At 31.2% G+C, this 17653-nt stretch overlaps 1 protein-coding gene across 1 annotated transcript; it reads right to left on the reverse strand.

Moving 5' to 3' along the window:
* Nucleotides 1-3805: 3805 nt before the first annotated feature.
* LOC145574871 (beta-glucosidase 18-like) lies at nucleotides 3806-16853 on the reverse strand. The gene is made up of 12 exons (XM_081632742.1): nucleotides 16603-16853; nucleotides 16434-16500; nucleotides 12274-12332; nucleotides 11996-12071; nucleotides 11754-11828; nucleotides 9570-9657; nucleotides 8947-9199; nucleotides 8473-8588; nucleotides 8093-8348; nucleotides 7462-7564; nucleotides 5587-5689; nucleotides 3806-4223 (listed from the first exon to the last, which is right to left on the reverse strand). The coding sequence occupies exons 1-12, from the start codon at nucleotides 16801-16803 to the stop codon at nucleotides 4028-4030; spliced, it is 1593 nt and encodes a 530-aa protein (XP_081488868.1). The 5' UTR covers nucleotides 16804-16853; the 3' UTR covers nucleotides 3806-4027.
* Between the last annotated feature and the right edge of the window lie 800 nt (nucleotides 16854-17653).

The following is a 17653-nucleotide window of genomic DNA, read 5'->3' on the forward strand; positions in this document are numbered from 1 at the left end:
AGCAATTCAAATTCGGTGAATCATGTTGATGTGAACAATGCAAAGTCGACCTTGGAGTTGTGGCATCGTCGAATGGGTCATCCTTCCGAAAAAGTGGTTAAGTTACTTCCTCATGTTAATGGCAATAAACATAATCTTTCTAAAGGGTGTGAGGTATGTATGCGTGCTAAACATCCTAGAGATAAATTTCCTTTGAGTGATGGTAGAGCTTCTAGGATTTTTGAGAAAATACATTGTGATTTGTGGGGTCCGTATCGACATGTTTCTTCATGTGGAGCTCGTTATTTTTTTACTATTGTTGATGATTATTCTCGAGCTGTTTGGATTTACTTGTTGGTTGATAAAACTGAGGTTTTTCGAATGTTTTTAGCATTTGTTGCAATGGTTGATAGACAATTTTCTCAAACCATTAAGGTTGTGCAAAGTGATAATGGCACTGAATTTAATTGCTTGCGTGATTATTTTAGTGCTACTGGAATTATTTTTCAAACCTCTTGTGTGGGGACTCCACAACAAAATGGGAGGGTCGAGAGAAAACATAAACACATTCTTGAAGTTGGGAGAGCTTTGAGGTTTCAAGCTAATTTGCCTATTTATTTTTGGGGGGAATGTGTTCTTGCCGCTGCTCACCTAATTAATCGTACACCCATTCCCTTGTTACAAAATAAAACTCCATTTGAAATTTTGTTCAATAAACCACCCTTATTTGATGCACTTCGTACTTTTGGATGTCTATGCTTTGCTCATAATCAGAAAACAAATGGAGACAAATTTGCTAGTCGTAGTAGAAAATGTGTGTTTGTAGGATATCCGTTTGGTAAAAAGGGATGGAGGTTGTTTGATTTGGCTACAAAAGAATTTTTTGTTTCAAGGGATGTGAAATTTGTTGAAGAAGTCTTCCCTTTTGTGAGTCCCGAGGTTGTGAACATTGCAAATAATGAGTATGAAGAACATAATATTCATGATGATTTTTCACAAATTATCTATGACGAATTAGAGGTTGGGGATTTACTGGATGAGCAAGCAGTTCACTCACCAAGCCCAATCCCAGTTTCAGCAGCCACGGACTACCCATCGCACGCTGGGCCTCCTTTCCATCAGCCCGGTTTACTTTCTGATCAGATCGATGGATTTCCATCGCCCGATGGGTCCACGGGCAAGCAGCCCACTGCTCATGCTGAGTCTTCAGCGCATGTAGGGCCTCTTGGGCTGCCCGATTTAGCTATTTCAGATCAGTCCACTATTCAATCCGGTCCTCTTGAGCAAGATGATTTGAATGGCTCTAATAATCAACAATTGGGTCGTGGTTTCCGCCAGAAGTTTCCAAATGTTAAGCATCGTGATTTTGTGACACATACGGTTTTTGCTAAAAGTCCGTCTCCGTCCACTCCGTCTCCAATCCCTCCTTCAGGTACGCCTTACCCTCTAGCACACTATATAAATTGTGACATGTTTTCTGTGAATTATCGCAAATTTCTTGCAGCTGTTGTTTTGGGAAAGGATCCAAAATCCTTTAAAGAAGCGATGAAATCCAAAGGTTGGCGAAATTCTATGAAAGAAGAAATAAGGGCATTGGAAGATAATGGGACTTGGACATTGGAGCATCTTCCTCCCGGCAAGAAAGCTCTAGGTTGTCAATGGGTGTATAAGACGAAATTTTTGTCTAATGGTGATATTGAACGTCTCAAGTCGCGTTTGGTTGTTTTTGGTAATCATCAAAGAGAAGGCATTGATTATGGTGAGACCTTTGCTCCGGTTGCAAAAATAACTACTATTCGCGCTTTTCTTGCTATAGCAGTTTCAAAAAACTGGGAGATTCAGCAGATGGATGTTCATAATGCTTTCCTACATGGTGATCTAGAAGAGGAGGTGTACATGAAATTACCTCCTGGTTTTGAGAGCTCGGATTCGAGTTTGGTGTGTCGTTTGAGAAAGTCTTTGTATGGGTTGAAACAAGCTCCAAGATGTTGGTTTGCAAAGCTCACTACGGCTCTGAAAGGGTACGGTTTGTGATTACCAGTGAGAATTTTCCAAAAATTTAAAGTTCCTCTTGCATTTTTTGCCAGAATGTCAGCCACGATGTTCTTGCCCCTCTCTCCATAGAATAGCTTCACCTCATGTTGCTCCTGTAACTGCTGCCTGCATATGTTCAACTTTGGAGTTAGAAAATAATCTGTGCTTTCGTTTATATCCTGTACTATAAATTTGCAGTCAGATTCAATTAGACATTTTTGCCATCCCCGATCTTCAGCCAAGTCAAGGCTAGAGAAATGGCTCGAATTGCTACCTCCTCGAAGAAGTATAGCCTCTCCATTGAAAGCCTTCTATCCAAGACCCTTTGTTGTCTCTACACACACTAACACATCCAGCTTCTTTGGAACCAAAAAGAAAAGCAGCATCAACATTTATTTTGTAGAAAGGAGAGGGGGAGGAATCCAATGATGGGATGTGGGCTTTGTTCTAGTGTCATGTTTTGTGGAGTAAAACCATTCACTAGCAGCCCACAGACGACATTGATTGGGTTGTAGAGGTTTTGATAGGGATATTTGCTTTAGAGAATAACCAGTTGTTTCCTCTTTTCCAAATTTGCTAGATAGAGAAGCAAAATATGATGTTCCAAGGGAGGTTATTGTGTGAAGAAATTTTTGTTTTGAGGTTTCTGAAGAGCCATATTTTGTATGACTCTTAGTGTTTTATTGGAAAACAAGGAGGGGTTCCAATTTGATTCCAAAATTCAGAGGCTCTGTTGCAATAAAAGAATATGTGTTGAGCATCTCCCCATGAGGAAGGCAAAAGGTACAAAAGGATGATGGAGTGACTTTCCTGAGATGCAAGTTTGCTGCAGTAGGGAGTCTATCCCAAACTAGCTGCCACAAGAAAACCTTTATCTTTGGGTAGGTGTTACTGCTCCATATAATGTTCCAATCCTAGTCATCTAATTCTGGAACCCCGGGCATTTGTCTCCTGTTGTCAATGTCTACTGTTGTCAATGAATTGTCACTCTTTAAGTGGTGGAATACTACTTGTAGTATATTTTCATACTAATATTTGTTTATTTCATATAATTTAGGCAAAATTGGTCTCAACACTCTAAATTATAGCTTGGGTGCACTCAACACCCCAAATTTTGATTAATAACAGGCACACCACTAATTATTGATTGAGCTGCAATAAGTGTCATATATAACCTCTTAATTATAAAAAATGTCTTACTTTGAGTGCCCAAAAATTATTAATGGTATGCGTTGGACTTCAATATAATCAATAGTTGGTGCCTTGGTGGTGTACTTGCTAGGCTGCTACTACTTAAAGTTCAGGGTGTTGAGGTCAATTTTATCTTAATTTACAATGCCTTTTTTTCCTCTAGTAGTGCACTACACGTCTACACTGGTTTAAAAAAAATATATATATATAAGTGGTGACACGTTAATTTGAAATAGAATCCTTGTGTCCAAATAAATTATACTCTTGATTTTTATGCATAAAACAAGACAATGTGTGTTTATTAATGTATACCTAGTATATAATTAACATAACAAAGCTGTAAAACAAATGGGTAAATACAAGTTTATAAGCCAAAAAAACGAATATTTGTTAATCTGGTGACATTTATGTAAATATATTGAAAATGCGTGGTTATTTATTCAGTATTTTTGGTGAGTTGTCCAATTACTGTTTGCAACTTGCTTTTATTGTTTGGTAAGAAAATTACACATGTACCCCTCAACTACTTGTACATGAAAAGACGCATGTACCCCTCCACTGATACCTGAAAAGACAATTATACTCCTGGATAAACAAATTTTGTTTATTTGGGGAATTAACTGGGTACAACTCAAAAAAAAATGTATAAATATGTTTATTTGGGGAATGAATTGGATACAATTCAAAAAAAAATTTATAAACAATTAACATAATGAATTGAACAGAATTTGCCAAAGAGACCTTATAGTCATGTTATCATTAAAATTGCTCATACTGTCATACATCATTTTCCTAGGTATGTGCAACAAACAATAATTGGGTGCTAAAATGTACTAATAGTTGATGACTTTTCACCATTTGCAATGAAATCTTTAAACCACTTGGCGGAAAGTCTGGGCGTTCGTTTCATGGTGTTCCGATCCACATAATAGAGCCCAAAGGTGATGTTATAGCCTTGTATCCATTCAAAATTGTCCATAAAACTCCATACAAAATACCCTTTTATTTTAGCTCCTTTCCTACCATTTTGTACCAACAAAAAGCGTGCTCAAATTAGTACAATAGCGTCCATATAAACTTTGAAGCAAGATAGTTCTACAATTGAATTATTCAATTATCTTTATTTATTTTTTTCGAATATATAAATCTCATGTTTTAGATATCACCTCTCATAAGCTCTATATATATTCCTTAAATCGAATTGACTTTTACAAGAAAAAATGAAGGTTAATACTAACTGCTATATAATCAATAATGATTGTAACAATAATAATACTCGTATGAAAGCTGTGATTGTAACGTTATTCGGACTATAACATTGTGTGTGTGTGCGCGCGTGTGTGTGAACACTCTTTATATTTTAAATTTTTACTCTTTATGTTTTAAATTTTTACTCTAGTGTTCTAAACTTTTCCTCAGGTGTTTTAAATTAAATTAAATGTTCTAATTTAGTACTCACATGTTCTAAATCATAAATTAGTTAAAATTGATGTTATAAATTTTAAATAACTTGTTCCAAAATTTGAACTTATATGTTCTAAATTTTTAAAGGTGTATTCTAATATTTTTAATTGTATGTTCTAGATTTTAAAGCGTATGTTCTAATTTTTGCTCGTATGTTCTAAATTTTTACTCACATTTTATTTTATATCAGTTGTCTAAAATTTTATTCACATATTCATAATCTTAAATCAAATGTTCTAAATTTTATTCATACTCCGTATGTTCTTTCATAAAGCAGATTTTCTAAAGTTTTAATCACTTATTCTAATTATTAAATCAGTTGTTCTAAATTATTACTCACACAAATGTTCTTAATTATTACTCATATGTTCAAAATTTAATTTGAGTCACGTGTTCTAAATTTTAACACGTATGTTCTAAATTTTAGATCAATTCTCATATAAGTATGAATTCTCACATATGAACCTATTCTCACCGCATCCCTACAAAATTTTGCTCATTTACCGATGTGCTTTTAGTGGCCAATTATTGCGGTCGTTAAATGTAGCGAATCTTGTTGTAAACCCTGATATTTAACCTACCTCCGTTTTTTTAGTTGATGCGTATTCATTTTGGAAGTTTATTTTTAGTTGGCACGTTTCCTTTTTGATAAGTTTTTATCACTTACATTTATTAGTACAATGTATCCAACTTGCTCTATCATTCTCTAGCCTCTCCTTAATTTGTGTGTCTAAATTGAACATGCCAACTAAATAGAAACGAAGGAAGTAGTATATACATTCACTCAAAAAACGTGATAGCATGTTGTTCCACAAGACCTAGGCCAATTAATTAGCTAGAGCTTAATTAAATCAGACAGATAATGATGCATTAGTAGTTTAATCTAATGATAATATCAAGAGAATGTTGAGTTCTGACCTCATAGCCTTGGACATAGATGCGAGATATGTTTGGTGGAATTTAATCCTTGTAAAATCTTGTAGCAACTCTGTTCCTTCTTGGTAATTCGGTGGGCAGTAACCTGAATATTACACCGGATAAATAAAAATATTATTTACGTTCTTTTCATTTTTAACATTACCAAAAGCATTGTAAATATCTATAATATTATTAAAACTCATGGGGACAACATGCTCACGACATGTGTCACTCAGATCATACGCCACATATTAACATATGCACTGCATGTCATGCTATGTGTCATTCCTCTTTTCTCACCATATATTGAATTGTATTAATGTTTAATCTTTTTAACAAAAACTCTTCATTGGCCTAACTTTAATGCTATATAATACAGTAGTGTTTAATGTAATTAAATTTTTTTTTTTCATATTGACCTCTTATTACATTTCATTTAGTTATTAATATTGTTCAACATTAACTCTTCTAAATTAATTAAATCAAACTTATAATTTATTATGATCCGGGGCATCGCCCGGGTCAATAACTAGTTAGCATTGTTAAAATCCAATATATTTGCCTTAATATTTCAATACAACTTTTGTCATACACTTATGATTTATTTAATCATAGCTAGCAATATTAGGGGTGAACATGGTCTGGTTTGGTGTGGTTTGAGTCTAAACCAAACCAAACCGCAAAATACAGTTTGGTCAATTTTCCAAACCAAACCAAACCATATTAGTATTGAAACCAAACCAAACCAAACCGTAATAATGCGGTTTGGTTTGCGGTTTATGATGAGATGACATTTTTTCCTAAAAGTTGTCAAATATTAATACATTTATAATAAAGTTCAAATAATTAGTCCAAAGGGATTAAATTCTACCACAAATTTTTAATAAAAATAACAACCAACTAATCAAGTGATAAGTGCTAACACAATAACACATAATAAAAATAATACATAACAAATTAACAGTGGAAAAAAACATAATACATTTGTCCAAAAAAATAATTCACACTACATCATACTACATTATAGTTATATGAGCTATTGAATATTAAGTATTGATATTTGAGATTGAGTATAGTATAGTAGTATACTGACCATATAGTCTTCTAATGATTTTTTTCATGTTTTTTTATTTATTTTTTTTATAATATATAATAACTATTTTAATTTATTTAAATATTAAAATGCGGTTTACTGGTTTACGGTTTGGTTTGGTTTGGTTTATAATTTTTGAAAAACCAAACCAAACCGCAAACCGTATTTCCCAAAAAATCGAAACCAAACCGTATTTTTTCAAACCGCAAATCAAACCAAACCGCTAAAATGTGGTTTGGTCTGGTTTGGTTGCGGTTCAGACCAAACTAAGTACAGCCCTAGCTAGCATGGCTAGCTCGGTTCATTAACATCGTTATTGAATCATAATTAAATCTATATTTGTGTTTTCTTATAATTTGATTTTGCCTAATCTTTCTTGCATTTTTCTTATCTAATTTTGTCTGAATTTATTTTATATAAACTTTTTTTTTTTAAATACAGAACATGAATTGAAATTATTATAGTAGTATTATTTTATGTAAATTATATATCTTGCTTATTTTAATGTACTTGATTTTATTTCACTCTGTTTGAACTTATTTTTTAGAATTTTTTGAGTTTATTTTGTCCGAACTTATTTCATCTCTAATTTTTATATAAACTTATATGGAACATTATCTAAAATTATTTATATATACTAGAATAATATTAAATAAATAAGAATAAAATGAAACAAATAGACACTAAGTTAAGTGCAATTTTTAGAATGACATTTTGATCATTTAAATTACAGTACCTTTAATTTGATAAATCAAAATTGATAATAGTAGTGAATTACTTACCATTTTCAGTAATATAAATACTGGTATTTGGATATCTCAAACTCAAACGATTCAGAAGCTTCTCCATTCCATAAGGTACTATGCGAAACCCAAAAACGCCCATCTGATAACATATTTAGAAAGTATATTTAGTAGTGTTGAGTTAAATTCCGGTATCACTGATTATACTAAGGGTCTGTTCTCGTTAATTGACTGAACTCAGCTGAACTGAACTAAACTGAACTTATTAATTAGAGCTGAGCTGAGCTGAACTGAAAATAAACGTATGAGAACAGGCCCGGCCTAAGTCTTAAAAGTGTATATTCTATTTGATTAAAAAAAAGGCAAAGGGTCATCTTTATTTCTCCTAAACAATTACTGGTACTTAATATAGTACGGAGTAGCATTAACACTTTGGTTGGATAAGAAAAAAATAAAGAGGGGAAAAATCAAAATTCCTTTATTTGGACAAGGGTTAAGGCCGGATTTCCCTCGTATTTAATTTGTTTCGAATTGGAAAGATTTGGAGAGAACATGGAACTCCACCCTCACCTCTAGTTTTCTTTAAATTATTTCACTCTTCTTCCTTTCTTTGTTTTGTTATCCAAACAAAGTGTAAAAGTTGAATTGTAAAGCAGACGAGAAAAATTACCTCGTCTCCAATCGGAATACCATTACGAGCTATCGCTCTGCCATTATATCCTCCAATAGCGCGATTTTCCGTTGAGGTACAATCATTGGAATTGAAACAGTCAAGTGCATAAAATGTGGAGTAATGATTTATGCCTATGAAATCAATACTTCCTTTCAATAACTCTACTTCTTCTTTACTAAACTTTGGTAAGTCCTTTCCAAGATATTTGCGCATTAAAGCAGGATAATTTCCATATATTAAGGGATCAAATATCCTGCATACAAATTAAATCAATGTGTATAAGCATGGACGCATTTGATTAACAAATTAAAGTTAATCAAGCAAGCTAAGCTTATTAATTTCATATGATATATGTATATATATATCATACGACATACCAGTCGACATTGAAAGCATATGACCTTTCTACAGCTTGGTAGCTAAATTCATCATTTGTGTATGGTTCATAATGGAAGGCATTCGCCGTTAAACCGACAATTCCACCTTGATTAGGCTACAAGAAGAAAGCCATGTCAAAATGACATTAGTTATGGTTTTAATTGAAGTACTAGTACATTAGGGTATGGTACGTGTTAAAAGACCAAGTCAACCAAAAGCTTAAGCTGATGGTCAGCGTGATCTTTGTGTTACGCTGGCTCTGATATCATGTTAAAGGACCAACTCAACAAAAAACTTAAGCTAATTGTTGAGGCCCAACAATATGTTTTATACTGTACGTAGTTATTATTCTGTATGCCGGATAATAATTTACATACGAAATATAAAGGTCATAGTTGTGCATTAGCAAGTATGTCAATAAGTGATACAGATTCTTAAATAGATCGAGGGGTATATATAAAGGTTTAGCATACCTGAAAATGGTTTCGATATAGTTTAACGGCCTTAGCATGTGCAATCAACATGTTGTGAGCAGCAATTAGAGGTTCGACATCTGAATTACCAGCAGAACAGTTACCAAAAGGAAGTGAACAACGCCTTGGGGGAAATGTTCCTCTCATATAAGCGAATTGAGTGAATACATTAGGCTCATTTATAGTCATCCAATTCTTCACTCTATCACCGAACTTCTCAAAACATAGCTTTGCAAAATAAACATATTCTTCCCTACACAACGTATGTCATTATTAGAAGTCGGTTGGTTAAATATGTTAATGTTGTATTTATGTTAAGTTTATCTTATTAGGAGCTTTAGGTTTGTTAGGGTTTTTTTTTGTATTGTGTATATATATTGTCATGGTAATCAATGCAAAGTTTAAGCCATTTTCTCTACAATATTCTTGACTTTAACCGTTATAATTACTTAAATTATGTGTTACATTTTTTGCAAATGAAAGCAAATTACTTCTTTGAAGAACAACCAAAATAAACGTGTTTAATGCAAGTGTGTAAGTATTATGTGTCCTACATATTGAAAGATAAACTAATACAGCAGGATTTTAGGGTGAAATCTAGCTTTATTAGTATTGTGACTTACTGCATGTGAGGACTTAGCCAGCCTCCATATCTATCCTCGAGTTCTTGTGGCAAATCAAAGTGGTGAATTGTCACAAATGGCTCGATTCCTGCACAAAAATTACATGTTAATGACTAAACAACCTTGAAATTACCTTTATAGCCAAAGTGGAAATAATTTTTATTATTATCATCTTTGATCCTTTAGTGAATATTGATTTCCTAATTATTTTTTTTTTTTTTTTTTTTAAAGAGCCACAAGGGTGAGTGATGAGAATCGATCCCAAAATCACCTAGAACCAGGAGGAGAGATCTAACCACTTGAGCTATCCCTCACTCTCTTCCTAATATAATTGTGGTTGCTTGCTAGATTCAAAGATAGGGTGCAAGAGGTTTAACTAAGATACATTTATTCAATCACAAAATTTGACTTTGCTAATGATGTTGACCGAAATTTGATCTTAACTCTTATTTACCACCCTCCAAGACTATGATCAATTATTCTACTTAGAAGTTAGAATCCTTTGTTTGATATGATTATGGAATCAAATTGCAAGAATGTTACTTTAAAAAAGTGCTTAACAACTACACTTTCTATCATATATTCATATTCCTGGCTTTTTAATTTATATGCACTAGATTTATTTTGAAAAATAAAACTTGAGACCCTTTTAGTTTGGGCCTTATGGTAAGGCCCACCTTGCACACCCTCTCAAATAAATACGTACGTAGTTGATTTGTTAGTTGTTTTCAATGAATTATGCTTTACAATTACCAATAGAGGTGCCTTCAAAAAAAGAAAAAAAAAAAAAAAAAAATTACAATAGAGGTAGATAAGCCACTTTCCATGTTTTCTTGATTATATCAACTTCTCTTCTCAATTATTTTATGTCAACTAAACAACTCATGCAGTTCTTAAAAGTTATCACTTTTTGGTTTTTCCTCTATTTGCCTGCAACTATATTAGCATTTGGAAATAGAAAATAATATGAAAATAAATAAAGTTTGGATAAGTTTGGAGTTTAAAATAATATCTCCGTTTCGTATTATTTGCAACGATTAGACATTTTCCCTCTCTATTTTATATCAAATCGTTGTAAATAATATAAAACAGAGATAATAATGATTGTTCACTATGTGACACTCATAGGCCTGTTATAATATCAATTTAAGGTGCGTTCACTTCACTTAAAATTGACTTATCTTGCTTGTGTAGATACATTATTAAAACTAATATAAACTTAGTTTTTCTCAACATATTTTAACGTAATGCAGTACAATAGTTGTATGTGGTCATACATACAATAAAAATATAACAAGGTGAAGGGAACAAAATCTTAAAATATAATATGGTCATATAGTTTAAATTATTATATAAGGTCTTGTTCACTTCACCTTAATATATTCAGCAAAAATAATTTCAGTTCAGAAAAAAAACAGTAAATTTAGAAGAAATATAATACTTTGGAGTATAATTTTAGATAAATAATTTCAATAAAAATAATTTCAGTTCGGCAAAAATAATTTTAGTTCAGTAAAACTAATTTCAATTCAGCAAAAATAAGATGAAATGAATGGAAATTTGAGCTAATGATAGACTAAGGGCCTGTTCATATTTACTGAACTGAGCTGAACTGAACTGAACTGAACTGAACTGATTGGAGCTGAACTGAACTGATTAGAGCTGAACTGAACTGAACTGAACTAAGCTGAAATGAATATTTTATGAGAGAGGGAAATTAAGAGCTGAACTGAACTGAACTGATTGGAGCTGAGCTGAGCTGAACTGAACTAAACTGAAATGAAATGAAAATAAGTAAATATGAAAGGCCCTGTTCATATTTACTTATTTTCATTTCAGTTCAGTTCAGTTCAGGTCCAATCAGTTCAGTTCAGTTCAGCTCCAATCAGTTCAGCTCCAATCAGTTCAGTTCAGTTCGGCTCTTAATTTCCCTCTCTCATAAAATATTCATTTCAGTTCAGTTCAGTTCAGTTCAGTTCAGCTCAGTTCAGTAAATATGAACAGGCCCTAAGTTAAAATATTTCTAATCTGATTCGATTTGAACGGACCTCCAATTTTATCTAGCTTTTAGGCTTGGACAATAATTTTTTAACAGCCCTACATACCACATTGCCACCCTAAAGAAGCACTACTTGTACAAAATTATTAAAAGATAAGGTTAAATAAATAAAATAAAAGTCATACCTTTTAGCAGCAAATTGTCAATAATATTGTTGTAGAACATGAGCCCACTTGGATTGATCTCACCAAACCTTCCCCCTGCATTACGTGAAAAGTCGTCTTTAGATATAAGAATAGTTGCAAACAATTTAAAATATATACGTAATTTAAATTAAACAGCTAATTAATATATCATTCGACAAAATCAATAAATAAAATAAAATACTCGTATAAATATGATCATATCTATAAATCGTGTTACGTACTTGGTAGGATTCTGGTCCATGAGATTGACAATCGATAAGCATTTACTCCTAAATACTCTAATTTATCAATATCTTCCTGTCAAAATGCGACATTTTGCAACATATATAAGTATAATACGGAGTAGATTTATTTGCATTAAATTTTATACTCCCTCCGGTTTTTAAAAAGTTCTTTTAATTTATTTTAACAATATTATTTGAATAAGAATATCATTTAGAGACAAAATGATGTAAAAACACAAATTTGAGAAATGGAAAAATAAATAAAATAAAATAACCATGTAACGATGGTAATGGTCATCGGCTATATCTCCGTTTTCTCCTCTCCCAGTGTTCCCTGCAAGATAGTATCCTTTAATAAGTATTCATGTATATACATTATAAAAATTGATGTTCTAAAAATACATACGGAATATTATAAGATTTTTTCTGATGATAATTTTTTCTTGTCCTTAATATATTGTGGCAAGTATCTCAATTCTCAATATGGAGGGAGCGAAAAGTTAACAATGTTAATTGATGCAGAGTAGACTACCTCCGTTTATTATTATTATGTTCAGTATTTAGTAAAAATAATTGCTACACATTATGTACAAAAAAAATATTTTCTTTCATATTTAAGTTGCATTTTTCCCTATTTCTCTCCATATCACATGTTACACTATTTTTCTCTCTCCATTCAATACTCAAAAACAAATTGTGATTACAAATACTCCGTATGAAACAATGGTAGTATTTATCATGTCTGAGGGTCTGTTCTCTTACGTTGAAATTCAATTTAGTTCAGTTTAGCTCGGTTCAGTTCAGTTCAGTTCAACTCGGTTCAGTTCAGTTCAGTTCAGCTCAGTTCAGTTCAGTTCAGTTCAGCTCCTAATTTCCTTCTCTTATAAAATATTCAATTCAGTTCAGTTCAGTTCACTTCAGTTCAGCTTAGCTCAGTTCAGTTCAGTTTTGTTCAATTTAGCTCAATTCAATTCAGTTCAGTTCCGTTGAGTTCAGTCAATGAGAACAGGCAGTCTGTTGTTTGGTGTTTGAATCTCATGCACGCATCAAGCATTTGAATGTAATTTAAACTTTATTGTGCTCCCTTCATCCAGAATTAATAACCAGCATCTATCCTATACATTTTATTAGATCAGATCATTTTAAATAGATTACATATAACCTATGCTTAGTTTAATTACTACTTCTCCGTAGTCCTTAGATTAATGTTAATATAAGTCATCAGATCTAAAAAAAAAGTCTTCATATGGCAGTCCAAGGTATATTAAATATCTAATTTAATAAAATACTTGATGGCTGGTACAACATTACTTACATTAGTATGTCAAGGATCAATAATGTATCAATTTGATGCAACATCAACTAAATATAACTTCTACCAACAAAGTGTTAACTCAGTTGGTAATGTTCCTACCTCAAATCCTAGAAGTTTAAAGTTTGAACTCTACCAAATGAGGGTATTTAGGGGTAGGGGTTCCTTAACCCTTCTCTCTAATCCCAACCGTCTGGTCTGCAAATACTGGACTAAAAAAGTTGTGAGGGTTGAGATATGATTAGGGTACTCCTTACCAATTAAAAAATCAAAAATACTAAATATAATTCCTTAAAATGTATGTACAAATTCCTAAAATTGTGACTTAAACTAAATATTTTAATAGCCATCCCAACCCCCCCCCCCCCCCTCTTTTTTTTGGTAAACAAAATTGGCTTCAGCTATTGCATGCTTGAGTGCAGCCAACAATACGACCTTAAGTACGTAGGTGCAGCCCACACCATGAACTATAAGGTTAGGTAGGTGCATGAAATGACGACATAAGAAATAATATACAAGACTATATTCTCTAATCTATTTTGAAATTATTCTAATCTAATATTATTATATATATAAAGGGGAGTTTTTTCCCGAGTTTTTAGAGAGCTACGTAGATCTAATTTTCTCAACGCGCCATTTAGGATTATAAATATTAATAGTAGCCAATTAAATAAGAGATTATTAATTTCTTTTTAGAATTAAATAATTCAAATGGCATGTAAGCAAAATTGGCGAATGAGATTTTTAAGATTAAATTAATTAAATATTATATATTATCTTTTAATATTAGGAATTTTATCTAAATATATAACAAATTTTAGGCTCATAAATAAAATAATAAAAAAAACATTATTTAAAAAAAAATCAAACAAACCGTGCATCGCACGGGCTTCGTAGGATTTATTTTTCTTAGCGCGCCATGTATGATTATTATAAATTTAAGTTGTATCCAACTAAATAAGAGATTATTAATTTATTTTACAATTAAATAATTCAAATGTCACATCAGCAAAATTGACGAATGAAATTTTAAAGTTTAAATTAATTAAATATAAAATATTATCTTTTGAGATTAGAAATTTTATCTAATATTTTAAAGCTAATATAATATGTAGTAACAAAAATCACATAAATATGAAAACTATTTTTTTAAAAAAAATACTAACAAACCGTGCATCGCACGGGCTTCATCTAGTACTCGTATTAAGAAATCTACATTATCAATAATCAATAACTATATACTAAAAGACACACCATCAATGACACATGTCAGTTTCTGATATGTCCTTAGTATTTTTTTTAAAAAAAAAAATTAATAGAAAATTTATTTAAGGAAATTATTTGTAAAATTTAATTACTATATAAATAGAAATGATATTTACCTTTTTTTTTTAATATTCACATTCAATTAACTAATTAATATGGAGAATAGAATAGCAAAATATAATCTTTGTAAATATTTTTAAAAAATATGATCTTCTACTATAAATTTCATAATATCGTTTCAAGGATACAATTGAGATAGACAAAAGTTAATGACTAAAAACGAGATATTACAATATATGATCACTAATAAGTATATACGCACATAATTTTTTTTGTCAATAACCGTGCATTGCACATTGGCACGGGACCTAACCTAGTAGTATTATAAAGTAATGCCAAGGTTATTAAATGCTATAAATTTCAAAATAATATTACAAAAATAGTGTAAATTGGTGTAAATAATATTTCATATGTCCTTATTTTTTTTTTGCCCCATTTAACTTTACGATTTCTAAAATGCATCTTAAAATGTATATAACTTCAATTTTATATGCATAAAAATAATAAAAACTGCTACTAATAAAATAGACAACGAGACAAATCCATCAAAATCCCACTGGATTATATTATCTCATATAGATTAATGAGAATTTATAGAAAAAGTTTTACCAGTTTGGCTCAATTATTTGCAATGTGGCAAAAAAAATGACAGAGGGAGTACTTCCTCCGTTTTTTGAAGTGCTTGAACTTTTTATGTATAGTATTAACTTAGACCTACTTTAACCAATGTTTGTGAAATATATGTAAGATAACATCTTATCTTGTGGAGTTGTGGATACTCATTTAAATCGTCTCAATGAATATATTAATAATATCCAGTTGTTATAATTTATACATATTGATAATTAAAGATATTATTGATAAAGTTATGCAACAACATATGTGTCAAGTCGCAGTAGAACACTAAAAAAAACATAGGGAGAATATTGTTGTTTTTTTTTTCTCTCTTTTAGCCTACAGACTGCATTTCCTAATTCATTAAAAAAAAATTATAAGAAGTATATGATCAAAATGATATCTATCAATCTATATGTGTCCGCGGTGCATTTGTGTAAGAAAATTGCTTCATGTTTATAATGTGTGATTAAAAGTGAGAGATAGGTTAAGTGGTTAAAATTTCTCTTTCGGTTTAAGGTGATCTATTCCCATCATTCGCCCTTATGGTTCTCTGAACACACACAAAAAAAAAAAAAAAAAAAAAAAAAGTGTGGTTAACAGACAATGTGTTTTATAAAGACATCGTGTGGTGATTGCCCAAGTATTTGGTTGCTATAACAACATTAATGTTGATATACATTGTCATTCCATTCTAACGTGTGGCACACAACGGAAACTACTTTATGGCTATGGTCCTATGGTACACTAGTAAACAGCTGGATTTATCTATTCGTAACTTATTAGCTTGTTGAGTCTTTGCCTTGTGAAATTTAAAATTCTGACGCAAACCACCACACCAATATCCTTCTTGTATAACAGTCAAAGGATATGAGTGTATAATGCACATGTTATTACAAAACTTTTTAGTTTCCTTGAATAATTATGAAGTATTTAAATTCATTTCCTTCTATTTATGATGGACCATCTAAACTACTACTTCATCGGTTAACTATTAATTGCAACAAAAGGGTATTATTTGTGAGACACAAAATATTCTTTTGTTCTAATTAATATTTAACGGATGAAGTGAAAGACTAAACTGATAATTGAAATCCAAAATAGTTTATATACTATATCATATAGTATTCAGTATTAAAATCGAAAGAAACTTATGAAAAGGTATGAAAATTTATTACATACCAGGATGATGAGTGAAAACATCCCAATTATTGAGGCTCTTTCCATCTTCAAGATAAGCTCCTTCTATCTGATCACACACAAAAAAACACAACTAATAAGTCAATATTTTTTTTTTTTCTCATTTTTTGTTAGAAAAGATGAGATAATAATAGAAAGGATGATGCTATACTTGGTATGCAGAAGTGGCAACCCCAAATATAAAATCATCGGGAAACATCGATCTTGTTACGACTTCTTCTTCCTCTTCGACTTCATGGTTGTGTTTACTTTGAACAAGAAGAACCAGAGAGAATAAGAAGAAAGAGAGCAGAGTTTTTTGTAGCAACATTCTTTTTTTAAAATAAATTTCTTTTTGGTTATTTTCTAGCATTTTCCTTTTGAACTTTCTATTTTTATAACACGATTAGGGACATGACGAATAGAGGAGTATATTTAAATGATCAATTATTATACGCAACGTTGTTTTTTCTAATTTTTGTCATTTTTTATTTTATCTTATTAAATTCTTTGGTTGTCAACCAAATTTTGTTGTTCTATGAATGCTATGATGTGACCAGGAAGAAAATATATGTGGTGATTGGTCCAATGGGCCATGAATTAAGCATTTATGGGGATGGACTACAACATTATTATGTACTCTTTAGTTCTTCATGGGTGTATGGAACAAAACATAATTGTGAAGGTAGCTGTTAGATGTCAACAAGCTGTTAGCTGTGAAAATAGATAATTTAAGTATAAGTGTATTCGGTAGAGTAAAAATTGACTAGCTGTTACATATAATAAAAAATAATTTCTTATGTAAGAGCTACCTCTAAGGCTCTAACTTCAAAATTTAATATTTCTAACTTTTAATAAAAACTACCTTTACCACTTAAAGCTACCCCAACTACTACATTGCCAAACATTCAAATTTTTTGTTAAATAGTGGTTTGACCTAGTCAAATCACTAATGTCAAACACACCCTATATAGGGGCTTCATAATTGAGGGTGTAGTTTTTCAGATTAACCATTGATTAGAAAAAAGACCAGCAACTAATATACCCAATTAACAATAGGTGATATTAATTAATTAATTAATTAATGTTAGTATGTGTTGAGCCCACAAACAAACCATATGTGATTGAAAGTATTTTTTTTTTTTAATACTAAAGTAGTAAAGTAATTCACTAATAAATTGTCATATAACATATACAAACGTGATTAGACTTCAACAAATACA

This window comes from Chenopodium album, chromosome 13 (genome assembly GCF_948465745.1).
Source record: "Chenopodium album chromosome 13, dcCheAlbu1.1, whole genome shotgun sequence".
In the NCBI taxonomy this organism is placed as follows: domain Eukaryota; kingdom Viridiplantae; phylum Streptophyta; class Magnoliopsida; order Caryophyllales; family Amaranthaceae; genus Chenopodium; species Chenopodium album.